The 17,284-nt window shown below is 43.1% G+C and overlaps 1 protein-coding gene across 1 annotated transcript in view; it reads right to left on the bottom strand.

Moving 5' to 3' along the window:
• The window catches only part of LOC147659085 (uncharacterized), a 207,009-nt gene that overhangs the window by 65,506 nt on the left and 124,219 nt on the right, over positions 1-17,284 (bottom strand). Inside the window, exon 5 of the mRNA XM_086951979.1 lies at positions 10,769-10,846. Coding sequence (XP_086808105.1) covers positions 10,769-10,846 — 78 coding nt within the window. The remainder of the gene's footprint in view (positions 1-10,768; positions 10,847-17,284) is intronic.

Genomic DNA, 17,284 nt, shown 5'->3' with positions numbered 1-17,284 from the left:
GTGGTTCCCAAACTGTGCGCCGCGGCACCCCAGTGCGCCACTGAAACCCGCCAGGGGTACCACGGTCGCAGTTGCTAGGAAGAATCCATTAGGAATTAATTACATTGGCCGTTTGTATGTAGGCTGGGTGCACTGCTCCTGGCGTCCACTAGGTGGTGCACTTGCTGCCTCTTAGCCCCATGATTTGTAACTTCGCTTGGCAGCTGTAGTTCTGTGTTTTTTTTCCGTTCTCGCTCTGCTGCTGCAGCCTAGGCCCTGCGGACCCAGGGAGAGGGGTGAAAGAAGGAAGTCAGCAAGAGTTGGGAAGCATAGGACGAGCTGAGAGTGTGGCATTGTTACTAGGTAAAGTGTCCTTCTTGTTAAATTTTGTTTCAACCGACTACTAGTACTACTAGTCTTATTTACATCACGGAATGCTCACATATTACACCAGATATTACACTGCATGTTCTTTTATTCACTTTGAAAATGTTAGCTGGATAAGTATAGAATATCTCTCACTCGCAACTGAATTCCTAACTCCCCACGAGCCCTGATAGGAGGCTGCGCAGCAGAATGTCTTCTGTTAGTTCATGAGGAGAGCAGTGCACGGGTCAGGTAGTGAGAGCACTGAGCATGTAAAAATGGGTATAGGAACTCTCGTAGCATAGTCAAATAGTCTGCAGTCATTTTGTTTTAAAATTATATATGTCAATTATATTTGTTTCTGAATTCCGGTTTGAGAAATAACCATAAATAGAAATATTACTGGCTCTGGGCTTGCAAAATGCATTCATCCCACACTTTTGGATAACTAGCTTAAACTGAAAAAACTTAGAAGAGCTATGTCAGATATATATATATATATATATATATATATATATATATATATATATATATATATATATATATATATATATATATATATATATATATATATATATATATATATATATATATATATATATATATATATCCACGAACACCCTCCAACAAAATGAAAGGAAAGAATCCCAGGCAGGGAAATACAGGTGGGGTTCTTTATTGAAGTTCCTTACAGCCGGGCATAATGCATTTCGGATTGAAATCCTTCCTCAGACGCCCCTAGCCGCTGTGCCCCATGTCCGTTGTGCCCCGATTGAGAGTCGTCAATCTTAATAAAGTTCACTTCTGGCACCGCCCCCGCTCATATAAATATATATATTTATATTTATATATATTTATATATATATATATATATATATATATATATATATGTATATATATATATATATATATATATATGTATATATATATATAGGTTTGATGAAGAGGGTCCCCAAATTCAGTTAAATCTCCATTTTCTCACTTTCACTTACCCCCAAGGTGCTTGACTTTGTATCATATTCATATTTGAAAATCCTTCATACTTAGAAATGCGTGTGAATGCAGTCTTTATTTCCCTCTTTTCAAGTCACCATTAATCTTAGTACTATATGTATCTGACGCACATGCACTAAATCAGCTGTCCAAAGGGACGCTATCACAACTTAGTTTTCTTTATAGCACTTAACATAGTTTCTAAGCACTAGCTCTCGCAGCATACGAAGGAACATGCAGTGCCTTCTCTGAACTGGGAAGCTCAAGATCAGAGGGCCGCGTGGACCAATAAGCAAGTGTGCTCTTCTGTTGACCCCCTCCATCTTCCACTGTGTTTCACTCTTTCGGACGCGCTTTCCTGGAGAGGCGCTAGCTGCTTTGTCTCCGAGCTCCCTGCTTCTGCTATTTGCTACAGTTGCTGACATAATTTTAACCCGACCAGAGCTACACTTCTGCTATTTGCACAGTCGCTGACATTATTTTAAACCTACCAGAGCTACACTCCTTTTAATTCGTTTTCAGTTCAGTGTGCTGTTTGCGTGTTAACTTACTCGGCATTTTCCTCTGTTTATATTCGTGGACTGGTGGTGCTCGGGGATTTTAATTTTCATTGGGAAATAACCCCGAAGGACGGTCAGACAAAACACTTAGAAGAGGTTTTAACATCTTTGGGACTTAGTCAGATGGTGGGTTGGCCCACACATGAGAGGGGCCACACTTTGGATCTGGTTTGGTCAACCTGCCCACTTACAGCTCTATTAGTGGTCTCCCCATGCTCTTGGTCAGACCACTATCTGATTGAAGGCCAATATCCACTCTTTACAAGAAGAGCAAAAGTTAAACCAGAATGGAAAACACTGCGTAGTTGGAAACAGGTCAAAGCGACTGACCTGACAGCTATTCTATTACACTCTGATAACCCTCAGTCCACGAAGGACGATCTGGAGACTGAAAGTGTTACCCTGTTGTCTACACTTAAGGACGCCATCGAGGTAGTAGCACCGGCTCATAAAATCAGACTGATAGACAAGGGTAAGGCGACACTATGGTTTAATAATGCTCTTAGGGAACAAAAACAAGTCCTCCGCCAATGCGATAGAGCATGGTGTAAGTCTCACAAACCCAGTGCTTTTGCTGCATATAAAAAAGCCATCCGCCTGAGGAAGGCCGAATTTTATGAGGCGACAATTTCTGAGGCTGCCAACCCGCAGAAAGAAGTGTTTAAGGTCTTAAACGATATGCGGACGTTAGGGTGCCAAACCCGACCTTTAATCAAAAGGACTGCCAAGATTTTCAAACCTTTTTCGTGGACAAGATAAAGGATCTGATGATAGAAATCAGTCATACCACAAACTTTCTATGTTCAATCAAGCCTCCCTCCATCCTCCTTAGGCTGACAACGAACTTTCTGACTAGGCTGCCTGCCCTTACCAAGGAGTCTCTGTCCACCATAGTGGGCCGGGTGAAATCAGGCTCTCCAGCGGACCCCTGCCCTCCTAAACTTTTTAAGCTGGGATGGTCAGGGATGGAGGATAAAGTGCTTGCCCTTCTGAACCGTTCCTTGGAGACGGGACTTGTCCATTCTAATTTTAAGGAAGCACAGGTGGTTCCTCTTTTAAAGAAACCAGGTGCAGATCCCAAAAATTTAAAGAACTTTAGGCCAATTTCTCAGCTGCCTTTCTTGGCTAAAATTTTAGAGCAGCATGTTTTACATTCTCTTACCCACTTCCTAGAATGTAACCACCTCCTTGAGCCCAATCAGACTGGGTTCAGAGCTCATAACAGCACGGAATTGGTTATGCTTTCCGTGCTGGATGACCGGAGACTCAGGGCTGATAAGAAAACTCTGTGTGCCCTGGTCTTATTGGACTTATCCGCGGCGTTTGACACCGTCAATCATCTATTTGCAGCCTCTGATAGCAGCATTGAACCAGATGGACAGCAGGGTTTATAATTATGCCGACAACACTTACATTCTGATCCAGATTGACCATGCATCTACGGCTTACTTGAGAATGCAAGACATTCTCAAGTTCACCATCAACTGGATGTCAGCTAATTCATTAAAAACAAACCCGGACAAAACCGAAGTCCTAGCAGTCACCACAGCTTCAAATCCGTGGAGTGATCTGTTCTGGTCGGCAGAATTGGGGTCTTTTCCAGAACCTGCAGTGGCAGTAAAAAGTTTGGGCATCAAAATTGATGCCCTGCTATCCATGACACAGCAGGTGTCGGCTGTGGTGTGTACATGTGTTAGCCTGATGCGCCAGCTCCGGAAACTATCTTCACTGCTGTCTTTCTCCACTCTTAGACTGGCGGTCTCTACCCTGATTCTGGCACGTCTTGACTATGGCAACTCCTTATAGTATGGCCTACCCAAAAACCTCCTGGCTAGGCTCCAGGTTGTAATGAACGACACTAACAGACTAATTTTCAAAAAACCTAGGCGAACCCGGGCCACGCCCTTACTACAGGATTTACATTGGCTTCCAATTACCCAGAGAACCAAATTCAAAAGCCTATTTATAGCACAGAAAGGCCATCTATGGCTCAGCCCCTAGCTATATCAAGGACAGACTGATCAACTACATGCCAAGTAGGGCCCTTCGGTCAGCTGAGGCATGTAATTTGGTCTGTCCCTGGTTCAACCTTGCGTCTATGGGCGGTAGAGCTTTTTCCAGCACTATCCCTTAGGCTTGGAACCGCCTTCCAGTTAAACTTCGGAAGGAAACTAATCTCCTCCCTTTTAGGAAGAATCTGGAGACTGCGCTTTTCCTGGAGGCCCCTCTGAGCTGGTGGTTCTGCGTCTCTCGCTGGTGGTGTATGTCTGCTGATAGCGCTTAGATACCCCTGGGTGATAATGCGCTCTATAAGTTTATAATAACATAACATAACATAACTTTGTGAAGACAAGCCCTCTCGACGAAACGTTCACCTCTTGCTTAGTTTATCAAAAGATAAATACCCAACTCGACACCCTTATAAATATAAAGTAAACATCTGCTAGTCATTTCGAACTGCTCCACAGAGCATGCATTTGAAAGCAGTCTCATCATTGATGTAGACACTTCTGCAGCGATTAGACTCAATTTGAGACTTTATATGGCCAATCAGGGTGCAGGTTTGAGACTCCATTCCCGTTTATAAGGTGGTAGAGATGAATTCCATCCAAGTCTACAAGACCTGTCGGAGTGCAGAGTGAGGTTCCTTTCTATAGGGCCTGTAAAGATGCAGGGGAAAGGGAAATTCAAATCTAATTTGTAATGCTCACCTCATTTTCATGTAGGACCTCACAAGCATCTTACACCTAACCCTACATTTGTGATTGCAGACATTTTATCATACTGCAGAATTTAACAATTCCTAAATCCCATTTAGGACACTACAATCCTGCCAATTTTGCTAATCATGATTATAATTTTGCCCTTGAAAATCCTTTTGCTTGCAAACCTAGGTTGCAATAGATACACAAATGCATGTAGAAATCAATCCAACAACGTGTAGTTTATCCACGTGAGAAATTTGCTGGCTTTCTTTACAGAAACAATCTAAGATGTAAACCAAGTTTGATTTAGTCAGTTGAGCAGGACCTCAAAAGAGAACGATTGTAGGAAAATGATATGAGAAGCTCTCAATAACTTCATTCCTATTATTTTCAGGGATTAAAATGGAAGTCCTACCGAAGTCGGCCTTACATTCTCCCCTTCAAAAAAATAGTAATGTAATGGGGAGCCGTGGCAAATGGCCAATTGGTCAAATGAGCTGAGGGTCAAAAAGTTTGGGAACCACTGTACGAGGGCCTTAAAGGGGATATCATGCCAATCACAGGGGTACCCCAACCCACAGTATACTCTAGTGTAAGTAGGTATTTTCACTGTATTCTAAGTGTCTTTTAGCATAGCACTAGCTCTAGGCCTGGTTAGTCAGCCAGTTATCACCAGTACCCATCAGCAAAAAGTTTGGGGCACAGGATGACTTTGCAACAAGGCCTCTTTCTGCACCTCTGCTGGTTCTTTATGCACATCGTTTGCTTCTTTCTGCACCTTTCCTTGTCTTTCTGGACTTCTGTTGCCTCTTTCTGCATTTCCCTTGCTTCTTTCTGTGCCTTTCTTCCTATTTCTGCACATGTCCTACCTCTGTAGGCATAATTAGAAGTTAGCATTTAAAAAACCTTCAAAATTCACTGAAAGAAAACATACGTTCCAGGGACGTTATAGTTAGAAATTAGCCTTCAAAAAAATCTTTGAAATTCAATGAAAAAAAGCATAGGTTTCAGGAACATTATAGTTAGAAAGTAGAATTTAAAAAACCTTAGAAATTCACTGAAAAAAACATACGTTTCAGGGACATTATAGTTAGGAATTAGCATTTAAAAAATCTTTGAAATTCACTGAAAAAACACAGGTTTCAGGGACGTTATAGTTAGTTAGACATTTCACTCGTACAAAACCAGAGAAATTAGGCTGTTATAGTTAGTTCAGATAACTATAACTTGCGCCTCCGCAATGCACTGGTGATGATGTCACATAATACATCATTCATGACATGGTCTGTGACATCACCGATGACATCTCAAATTACATCACTGATTATATCATCCACGTTATAATCTGATGCACCTCCCCACACCCTATGATAACCTTTGATACACCCACTCTAAAATACAGACTACCATTTTTTAAACCATAGACACACCAGTACCAGTTACTACATACCCACTCACTGATTCCTATGTCTACACACACATCCACTCATTCACCCATACAGTCACTCATACATGCAGGCACTCATCAATACAGCACTATCAAATGAACTCATACACCTATACAGACACTCATACACCGCCACTCATCCATAGCGTTACTCACACACCTAGTCATGCAAAGAGCCAATCACACTCCCATTTACTCACCTATACAGTTATACACACACACCGCTTCACTTATTCATACAGATACTAACACACACTTGCTCTCTTATACAATCACTGATACAAGCACACACTCCTCCATACAGCCACTCTCACAATCACTCACTCTCACATATAGTCATTTATATACTTCAACACTCACATATACTGCCTTTCACATATGTAGTTACTCACACATGTACAACTGAGACATCCATTCACTCACCAACATACGCATACACACACTCACCCATCCATACAGCCTTTCACAGATGCACTCTTGAACCCATACATCCAGTGAATCACCCACTCTCACATCTATGCACAGAATCACCCCCCCCCCCAACTACCCCCACAGACACTCAAGCACCCATACAGACAACCAATCAATAACCCATATAGACACTCATGTAGCTACTCGCAACCCATGCAGCTGCTTACACACCAACAGCCAGACTGATACAGACATTCACACAGTTTGGTCACTATCCCATGCAATCAGTAAGACACATGTAATCACTCGCTCATACAGTCAGTCATGCACCTACTAAATCATTAATTCAGACACCTATACATATAACATATTGAAACTTTACAGAAACACACAGTCACTGGATGACGTCAACAGTGATGTCATTTGAGATGTCATCAGTGATGTCACTGACCATGTCATGTATGATGTAATATGTGACGTCATCAGCAGTGCATTGCAGGGGCGCGAGTTCTAGTTAGCCCAACTAACTATAACAGCAGAATTTCTCTGGCTTTGTACGAGTGAAATGTCCAACTAACTATAACGTCCCTGAAACCTGTGGTTTTTCAGTGAATATATATATATATATATATATATATATATACACACAAACACATATATATATATATATTTATAAAAAAGCAGAGAACAATGGGTAGTTCTCAAGTTTAGGTGAAAAGCAGCTCCAATATAGAGCACTCTCAACACCAGCGACACTCTAAATTTGCTCACCTCAAATGTCTACTTTTCTTTCAAAGTCTTTCAGGGTAGGATTAGCACAGTGCCATCCACGCCGATATAGAAAGAGACAAAGTATTTTGCTATTTCCACAGCAAATTCTTTAAGCATAGTATTAGCACAGTGCTATTCATGCCGAGCTGTAAAATGGCCAAAGCCGTTTACCACTCCAGGCACAGTGTTACATCTTTGGATTGGTAAAATACCATCCAAGCCAACCGGAAATGAATAAAAGCAACCCCTGACACGTGTTTCGCTCTCATTAGAGCTCTTCAAAGAGGTATACTTTGTCCAGACACAAGGGAGCACCCATCATAAGTCAAAACCCTTTCAGGCACAGAATGATGCATACATTATGCAAAAAGCTGAGAACTCTGGGTAGTTCTCAAGTTTAGGTGGGAAGCAGCTTCAATATAGAGCACTTTCAACACCAGCGACGCTCTAAATTTTCGCACCTCAAATGTCTGCTTTTCTATCAAAGTCGTTAAGTGTACGATTAGCACAGTGCCATCCGCGCCGGTGTAGAAAGGGACAAAGTCTTCTGCCTTGCCACAGCAAAATTCTTAAGCATAATCCTATGCGTAAAAACTGTGCTGTGGAAATGGCAAAATACTTTGTCCCTTTCATATAATTAGCAAAACTGTCTGCGATTTCAAAAGAGCCATCAACTAGAATTTCGAAGGGTTCTGGATTATGGTTATTATCCTAGTTTCCACTTCCTGGTTAACAAGCTAATCCAATAATTTGACCTACCTTGTCTCCTGCCTTCTAAATTCTGTATGGGGACGTAGCCCAGGCTAGTCTGCGCAGATGCTGTTTGAGGGACAATCTGGCAGCCTCCAGCTAGTGGAGGATGTCGTGGTGGTGGTGCACTAATATGAATTTTCTCTTCACAGCATTAATGATCATATACTTTCAAAATATATGAATTAGCATTCTCTTTCCGTAGCTCTTCTGCTTAGAAAGGACGACATTCATTTTTATAAGGTTCAGATAATGCAGTCTCTGAGGGCATTGTAGTTAGGAATAAAGCAAAGAAGGCCCCAATTTCTTCCCGGAGGAACACCAAGAACTCATCTTCTATAAGCCAACATGCAATTATGTGTCAATATCCCAAAGGATCCCTTCTTGAGGAGGAAAGGGTCATCTCCGAAAGTGGGTGGTCTGTAAGACTTCTTGGAAGGATGCATTTATCTACTACCTCTTATCTCAAGCAGAAGAAATAAAGAAGTAGTCTATTAGTGAGAAAAGGAATGATACGCGGTGGACTAATGTATTCTCTGTTTCCTAAATGAATAATATGCCACATGTGCAAGTCACTAAACCCCAGTTGCACCATCCAGGTGTTTTAGTGGTGTTAGTGATTGGCAGAGGGGAGGAGGTGGGGGGGGATTCTCCTCTGCCATGAGGCTAGTTCCTTTGTGTCCATTTTGTGTGACATTACTGATTTGAAACCATTTCCCCACCACTGTCATCCCAGATGGTTAAGTTGTCAGTAATTCTGCTACGGGTTATTAAAATTAGCACAGATGTGGCATAGAGGCAAATTATGGTGCACATGTAAAGCAACCTGGTTAGCATCACAAAAAACCTCAAACTATCATTGTGTACTTCCTTGACTGTCATTGGAAGGGATCTATGTTGCATACCCCACAGGATTCATTTGTGTAGCTGGAAAGGCAGACTCTGGTGTTCTCATGATGACCAAAGGAAGTCACAGTTTATTACCAGTAGGTGGGTTTCTAATACTAGGAGTACCTTGGTGAACGGCCCCTCTTAATTATATTATTAAGGACATTCACATTCCAAGATACTAATCTATATTCCCTGAATTTCCTATTCTATGTTAATGCAAGTGTGCAGTTGGCTTGCCATGTGGTCTATGTGCATCCTCTGTGTGCTGCAGTGAACTTGGTAACTGGGTGAACAAAATAAATACCCTACCCTCAAATACCAAAAACCCACACTTCGAAAAATCTCACCCATATATACTCTATTAATAGGTATTACATAGCTTGGTTAATTCCTGTGGTACTTTGTCAGTAACATCTCCATAAATACCGATACCAATGCAAAATTATAAATATTTTGCCCAGTGGACATTTATATGTAGCCAATAGGATCTGACTTTGCAAGCAGGCCAAAAAACACAGCAAGGGGTGCCCCCACTTAGCAATGGTTTTAAGCGTTAGCCTAATAAATAAAATGTGTTACAACTCTTTGAATCACTGCATTTGATATGACTTCTTAAACATTCAGATTGTAGATTGCCTGGGGACTTCCTCCCTGCTGTCACTGATTCACACTGACTCCTCTCTTCTCTTTTTTGTGCTTTTACATGCAGTTTTCTTTTAGCAGCAGCGTGTCTTATCTGTCACTTTTTAAGAGAGGGCATACTCATCAAACCTCAGCCGGCAGGCAGAGGTATTGGGTTCTGATCTAATTTTGATAGTTTTCCTCTTTTCAATCCATTTCCAAGAACCATAAGGTCAAAGAAGTATGACTTGCCCTGGTGCATTATCTTTAATTTTGACATATATATCAAATATAAGTAATTTGCATTGTTCTGATTTGTTGCCTAACCACATGGAAGATTTGGGCAGCTGACATCCAGGCAGGGAATACCATGATTCTTGAGGATTTGAGCCTGAAAATCTAATTTGTGGCATGGTGCTTTAAGAATTGCATCTTTGTCTAGATAGTTCATTAATTAAGAAAATTGAGGGGGGGGTGAGCCCAGTGTAGGTTTGTGCCAAAGCTCTATGGGCCCTTTTAATCACAAAGCTTACATGTAGTTGCTCCACCTGTATCCACGTTTTAAGCCATTTAGTGAGGAACTGTTCTAGTCATGGACCATTAAGGCCCTTTGGAATACCAAAAACTCTGAGAGTATATCTATGGGAATTCGCTTCTGTATATTCAGCTCACTTTTTAAGTAGTGTGGCAGTGTTCAAGTTAATGTTCGACCCAGAGAGATTATTCTAAAAACAAGCGATGATGGAGATGTGTGAATACACACTGAGCTGTGTGGCTCCTGTGTAGTTATGCAGTAAACAGGATGCCTGCAGTCTAGATGTTCACTTAACAATGTGTCTGCATGGTACATGATTCGGACAAATAGTTTGCCTTATCTGGCTGTGGACCCTAAGAATTGGTAACACTGTGCATTATGACTAGTTAAAGAACTGATCAGTTTACGTGTAATAGACTGTCAAATGTAACTCCAAGTAAAGTAAAATGTGTGTTTTCAAGCGATGCAAGTATGGTGCAGATCCAGCAACATTATCTGTGTGGTGGTATTTGAAATCTGAAACACAAGGAACTTGAGTCCATACTTTTAATTATCAATGTAAAGCTGCTCCATATAGATTGTGCTACAGATAGCTGGATCACAACTGGAAACTGACATCTAGTTCTACACTTCATATGATAAGTAAGCACAGCAGGTATTTGGGAGTATACATCTCTATGTAATGAAATGACCAGAACAGCACATCAGATTGTGACAAGTGTGCGGGCAATCATCTTACCTTCTTCAGGGCCTAGATTGCAGTGATCCTTATAATGTGGCTTCTTTTTTCTCCTCTTTGCTTCAATACCATGTGGATCTAAGGTGGAAGAGAAAAAAGAATCAGTACAAGCGCATTTTACAGAGGCAGTATGCTTTAAGGTTGCTACTTAAAAAAAATATTGCATTGTGGTCTTATTGATAAGACAGAAATTAAGTCAGTGTGATGCAGGGATAGGATTAGGTAAGAAGAAACAAATATGAATGAATGCCTTTTATATAGCGCACAGTTACTTGGAAAGTGTCTTGAAGTTGGGCATAGAAGTACAGGTGAGGAGGGGCATGGTCCCCAAAGGTGTCCCAGAGTCCTTAAAGCTTAAAAAGATGTCTTCAGAGTCTTCTTGAAGGGTGCTTCCTCAAATATTAATCTCAGGTGATTAGCTGGTTTCACATGCTTACTGCTCTGACCATGAAGGAGGACCCTCCCCTCACCCTCCATAGTTTTTGGAAACGAGTGATTGTTAACAGGCCAGCGCTAATAGAGTGTAGCAGTCATTTGGGTTTGTACTTCTTGATTCTCTCATTTAATAAGAGGGAGCCGTGTTGTAGCGGGCTTGGTGGGCCAGGATCAGGGTTTTAAACTTTATGCGCTTGCCCACCCAAAACTAATGAAGCTTCTCACGGAATTGAGATACAGAGGCATATTTAGGTAGCCTATAGATGAGATGCACTGCCATGTTCTATATCACTTGTAGATGCTGGACTAAGTAGTCAGGAAGACCCAGATACAGAGCGTTGATATAATCCAATTGGGGCAACGTCAGTGCCCTGATCACTGTGACCTCACAGGGCCAAGCTCCAGTCCACCTGAAAAAAGGGTTCAACCCAAACAACAGGATCTCAGTTTTGTCTGGGTTGCATTGTGGTTTATTAGACTGGAGCCAGGTCAACAATGCCTTCATACAGAGGCCAAAATACCTTTTTGCACGAACTGAATCCCCTTTATAAGAGAATAGGAACTGCGTATCATCCGCATATGATACAATCTTGATGGCAAAAGATTCAACCAGGAGGGCTAGTGGGACCATGTAAATATAAGCATTTGCAATGCAATAGGTCTCGCATTAGGAAAGTTTGAGCTATTGGAATTGTAAATGACAAATTTTTTAGTTAGGTTTTGTTTTTGAAAATAGCAAAATTAATAGTTTTGTCATTTACAATGCCAATAGTTATAATTTTCGCAAATGTGACACATATAGCACTTGTAATGCAATATGTGTTGTATTTACATGACTTACATGTATTGATATTACAAATAACAATGGCTTTTAATTTTTTTTTACATAATTAATACTTAAATAAAAGGTATTGTAATTTATAATGGCAATAGCTTAAACTTTTGTAAATAACTTGTGAAGATTATGTTCTGTGTGTTTTATTGTTACAAAAGTCCTAAAACAGAAGTGAAATATTAACATGTTTTTGTTACATTTGTAATAAAGCTTGAAACATTGAGAGAACATATTTGAATTAGTTGTTGAATGGTTGCACAGATTGATGTTGTGGTGGCGAATGAGTGATGCGGGGTGAGGATGTGTTTGGGTGAGAGGGTGTGTGAGGGTGAGAGGGTGTGAGGGTGAGGGGGTGTGAGGGTGGGTGAGAGGTGTTGAGAGGGGGTGAGAGTGAGTGAGGGTGTGTGTGTGTGAGGGTGAGGGGGTGTGTGAGGGTGAAGGAGTGTGTGCACCAGGACATGAAGACGCCACCAGCACCGTCCTATCCAACATGGTCCTGTTTTCACACGAGCAGCAGGGGTAACATTTAGAAAATCATGGTCCCCTTCAAAAATGCTGCTCAACCTGGAATGTTTGCAAGGCTAAAGTTGTTGGCTTGAGTTCTTCACTTCTGCCACCTATCGCCAGATTAATCAATACCTCCATATACCAAGCATGAGAGCATCATTCCCATCTTTAAGAAACATTCGCCAGTGTTTCCTAATATCTCCGACTATAGATACACTTCTGGCTCACTCTGTATTGCCAAGGTGCCCTGCCACAGTTGTCACCTGCCAATATGTTTCTCACTTTGAATTGAATAGCCTCCTCAGAGAACTCGGAGTCAGGCTTAAATGTAAGGGAAACATGTATGTTGGGTATCACCAGCGACGTTCTAAAGAAAAGTAGAGAGACTTTTGTTAAGGGGACTGTGATCGCCGAACACATAGGAGATGCGGGTCCACTAGGGCCCACCGTGAATAACAGGGGCTAGATGTGCTCGATAGATCAGACCAATGGCCAGAGAATGGATGATGGTGTATCAAGGCCACACCGTCCCTTCTACCAAGCTTCCCATTCTTTGGCGGGATGTAGCGGTTGGAGGGTGGGTCAAGTCACCGGTTCAATAAGGCATAGCGGTATGGTCAAACCAAGCCACAGTGATTGCAGGCAGGTGAGGCAAATGATCGGAAATGAGGTCGGGAATATGTATCGAGTAAGGCATGAACAAGGGGTGGAGGAGTTAGAGGATAGTATACATAACCTTTAAGTTATCAATGTAGTTTCCTGCTGTTCATGCTATATTCATTAGGAATTTTGCCTGCCTGCCTATACACATACCAAAAAAAATAGGTGTTGACATAGCAAGATTAACTTAATTTAATTGTTTGGTCGTTTAACCCACACGAGTGAAAGCAAAAAAAAAAACGTTTTCTGCCATATGTTCGCCATAAGAACGTCTTCCTCAAATCCGCAGCACTGAAGTATGATTAAATGAATACCTGACATGTGGCTGGCACCGATTAAGAACTACTAGCGCAGTAGCTTGTCATTACACCAGTTCTATTGATGACGATGCCCCCGAGTTTAGAATTGTACACGCAGAAAGGATAAATCTTTGTGAATGAATAAACTCCACACTTAACTGTAAAACATAATAATTGTCAGGTCGGTTACAGGAACAACGTTATTAACTTAATAAATCTGTCCGTGCTTTTATTTATGCTGGTGTTTTACATGACCGAAACCGGATAGAAACAAGCATGGCGCGTGCTGCAGTCCGCCGCCGGCCTGCGACCAGGAAGTCAGGCAGGCCGGGTGGGACAACCGGAAACAGGAAGTAGGAGGGCGGGAGCCTACCCCGCCTCCCACGGAAGAGCCGCGATTGTTTTGAGCACCGGAGCAGGCAGGAGCCTACCCTGCGCCCCGGTGCCGAAGAAGGAAGGAAGAGTCCTGCTGCCGGTGAGTGCCGAGGAAGCCGGTGAGTGGGGCTTCGCCTTGTTGCTGGGCTGCGAGGGCGGGGGGGGGGGGGGGCATGTGTGTGCGCGCGCGCGCGCGTGCGGCGGCGGGCTGTGTATGTGTGTGTGAGCGTGCGTGTGTGTGTATGTGTCTTGGAGTCTGTGTGTATGCGTGTGTGTGTGTGTGACTGTGGGGGGGTTGCCTGTCTGGGTACCTGCGTGTCAGTGTAAGTGTAAATGCGTGTGCATGCATGCGCGTTAGGCTGACTTGCTGGGAGTATGGGAGGGAAGTGCACGGCGCGGCACAGGACGGAACGTGCGCGTTCGCGCAGCCAAATCCGCCTGCTAAAGCTCGTGACAGTTTCTTGTCCCTCATTCCCCGGCATCGGATAGCTATAAGTCTCTGCCCTGGACGCATCCTTCGGATGCGAATTCCAGGGCGAGACCTAATTAAAAAGGGTGGGGCTCAGAAAGGATCCCTGGGGGACACCCCATTTCAATGATTTGGCTCTGGAAGAGCAGGGGTTCATCCAGACAACTTGTTTTTAGTTCTCCAAAAATGAGCTCAGTCAGCCAAGGGCCGACCCCGACACTCCTAGATGTTCTAGCCTTTGTAATATAATGCTGTAGTCACCATGTTGAATGCTGCTGGCAGGTCCAACAGCACCAGTGCCACATTAAGGCCAGAATCCAGACTAGTTTTGATGGATTCAGAGAAATAAAGGAGCGTTGTTTCCATACTGTGATGGGCTCTGAAGCTGGATTGGGATGGGTGTGAGATTATTATCTATCAAAAAGGTAAGTGAACTGACGACTCACTACCTTATCCATAACTTTTACTGCTGCTGGCAATATGGAGACTGGTCTGAAGTTTGCTGGTACTTCCGGATCCGGATTAGCCTTCTTAAGAAGGGGGGCCACATTCGCCCTCTTACAGGAATCAGGCAGGACACTTGAGTGGAGCGAGATGGAAAATCAACTCCTGATAAATTGGGGCAATGTTGTTAGCTATGGTCTTCAGGATGTGAGGTGGACAGGAATCTTTCGGGGAACCTGATCTACAAAGTACAAACATCACCATCAATTCATCACTTGTAGAAGGGAGAAAGCAAGTTAGCTTTGCTTCAGATGAGGGTCCTGCTAAAACACCCAGGCTAGGTATTAGATCGAAATGCTGACTAAGATTCCCCAGATTGGCCTGGATTTTGGTGATCTTTTCATCAAAGAATTCACTGAGTCCATTACAAAGGACCCGATTGTTATCCGGTGGTGGGGCCATCTTTTTAGGGTCAAGGAAGCTGGAGCGGATCTTAAAGATCTTCTTTGCATTATTATCCGCCTCTATGATCTGATGGGTATAAAAGGAGCAGCAGGCTTGTTTTAAGTTTTTATGATAGACACTGAGGGCCACTTTGTAGCGTGTTTTGTCTGCTTCCTGATAGTGTTGCCTCGCCGCTAGGCTCTCTCCAGCCTTTTACAAGAGGCTCTTTCCAGGGCTAAGATCTGGGTAAACCAGTGAGCTGAATAGGCTGTAATTCATTTCTGTGGGACCCTCATGGGTGCCACTGCATCAGCGGCCATAGGAGCCAGGTGCTGATAGTCTTCCTCAGTGACCCTGCCAGTGCCTTCTGGTCTTGAATCATCAATAATTTTTTTGAGGGCAGGTATAGAGACCTTTTTCCAAGGTCTTTTCTTCTGCTTCTGAACGGATGGCCTACTTTCCGTAAAAGCGGCAATAGGCCAGAAAAAAAGGGAATAGGAAATGATGCCTGGGGATCAACTAGCTATTTGACATCCGAAGGACTAAGACGTGACTAACAGCGGTCCCATACAATTATAATTTTGTGCATTTGAGAATCCTTTGCGGATGTCAGGGCTTTCAGGATTTGTATTGTATTGTATTGTGTTTCTTATAAAGCGCTAACTATCATCCTGAATAGGATATCACGGCGCTGCAATAGCTATGGTGAACGGTGGGTAGACCGGAGTCCTACAAGTTTAGTCTGGTTTGGGGAAAAGGAGGGTTTTCAATTGTTTTCTAAATAACAATGGCAATCCGTAAGTCTGAGAGCCACGGGCAACTCATTCCATTTGGTTGCGGCTATGTGGGAGAAGGCTCGCTCTCCCATCCTGACTCTCTTCACTCGAGTAGTTCTTGCTCTTGCTGTGAATTGAGAGCGGAGATTTCTAGTTGGTGCATAGAACTTAATCCTATTTCTTAGGATAAGTGGGCCTGTTTTATGCAGTGCTCTGTGTGTTATACACAGCATTTTGAAGGTTGCTCTCTGCCTCATTGGCAACCAATGGAGTTCTCTTAGGCAGCTCTTGGCTGAGTCAAATTTTCTTTTCTTACAAATTGCCTTAGCCGCCGCGTTTTGCACTATTTGTAGTTTGGTGAAGAGATAGTCCGCCATACCTACAAACAGGGAGTTTCCGTAGTCCAGCCTGCTCATCAATAGTGACTGAACCAGGATCCTTCTACACTCTATGGGAATCCAGGGGAAGACTCTTCTGAGCATCTTTAACAAGGCAAAACCTTTGCCGCAGATTGTTGACACGTGAGACTTCATAGACAGAGTGTTATCAATCGTCTCTCCCAGGTTCCTTGCTGTCAGTGTCAGGATAGGGGTGGTGCCCAGGGACGCTGGCCACCAGCTGTTATTCCATAGCTGAGTATGTCCCCCAAAAATCAGTATCTCTGATTTGTCTGCGTTCAGTTTTAGACAGTGGTTAAACATCCAGTCAGACAGTTCTGTGAGACAATTTAGTAGCCTGTCTTTGGGGTCATCATCCTCATCCAGGATTACAGTTAGTTGGGTGTCATCTGCGTAAGAACAGATTTTGACACTCCACTTTCTTCCTATCGCTGCCAGGGAAGACACAAACACGTTAAGGGTATTTGAAGGACTTGGCTATCCCCTATCTACCCCAAAGAGCACTTCGCTCGGTGGGTATGGGTCTCCTTACAGTTCCTCGTGTAAGAAGAGCCAGGATGGGAGGCCGCTCCTTTCGGGTGCTGGCAGCCACCCAGTGGAACAACCTTCCAGCTGTGATCAGACTAGCCAAAACTGAAACTATGTTCCGGAAACTTTTAAAAACACATCTGTTTGCCCTTTAGGGATGGATGCCTCTGCCATCTTGTCTCTCGCTCCACAGCGCGGGGACACGCCGTGATGGCGTCACCAGGCGCTTTAGAAACCCCCTTTTATTAAACAACGTTGGACTCAATGAGGCCTCCTGTGGGACCCCATATTTGATGTTCCGGTGGGGGGATGAGAAGTTACCCATGCGGAACGATTGCGTTCTGTC

The sequence above is a fragment of the Lissotriton vulgaris genome, unplaced genomic scaffold (genome assembly GCF_964263255.1).
Source record: "Lissotriton vulgaris unplaced genomic scaffold, aLisVul1.2 SCAFFOLD_1834, whole genome shotgun sequence".
NCBI lineage: Eukaryota > Metazoa > Chordata > Amphibia > Caudata > Salamandridae > Lissotriton > Lissotriton vulgaris.
The sequence above is the reverse complement of the archived record's forward strand: the minus strand, read 5'-3'. Positions and strand labels throughout refer to the sequence as shown.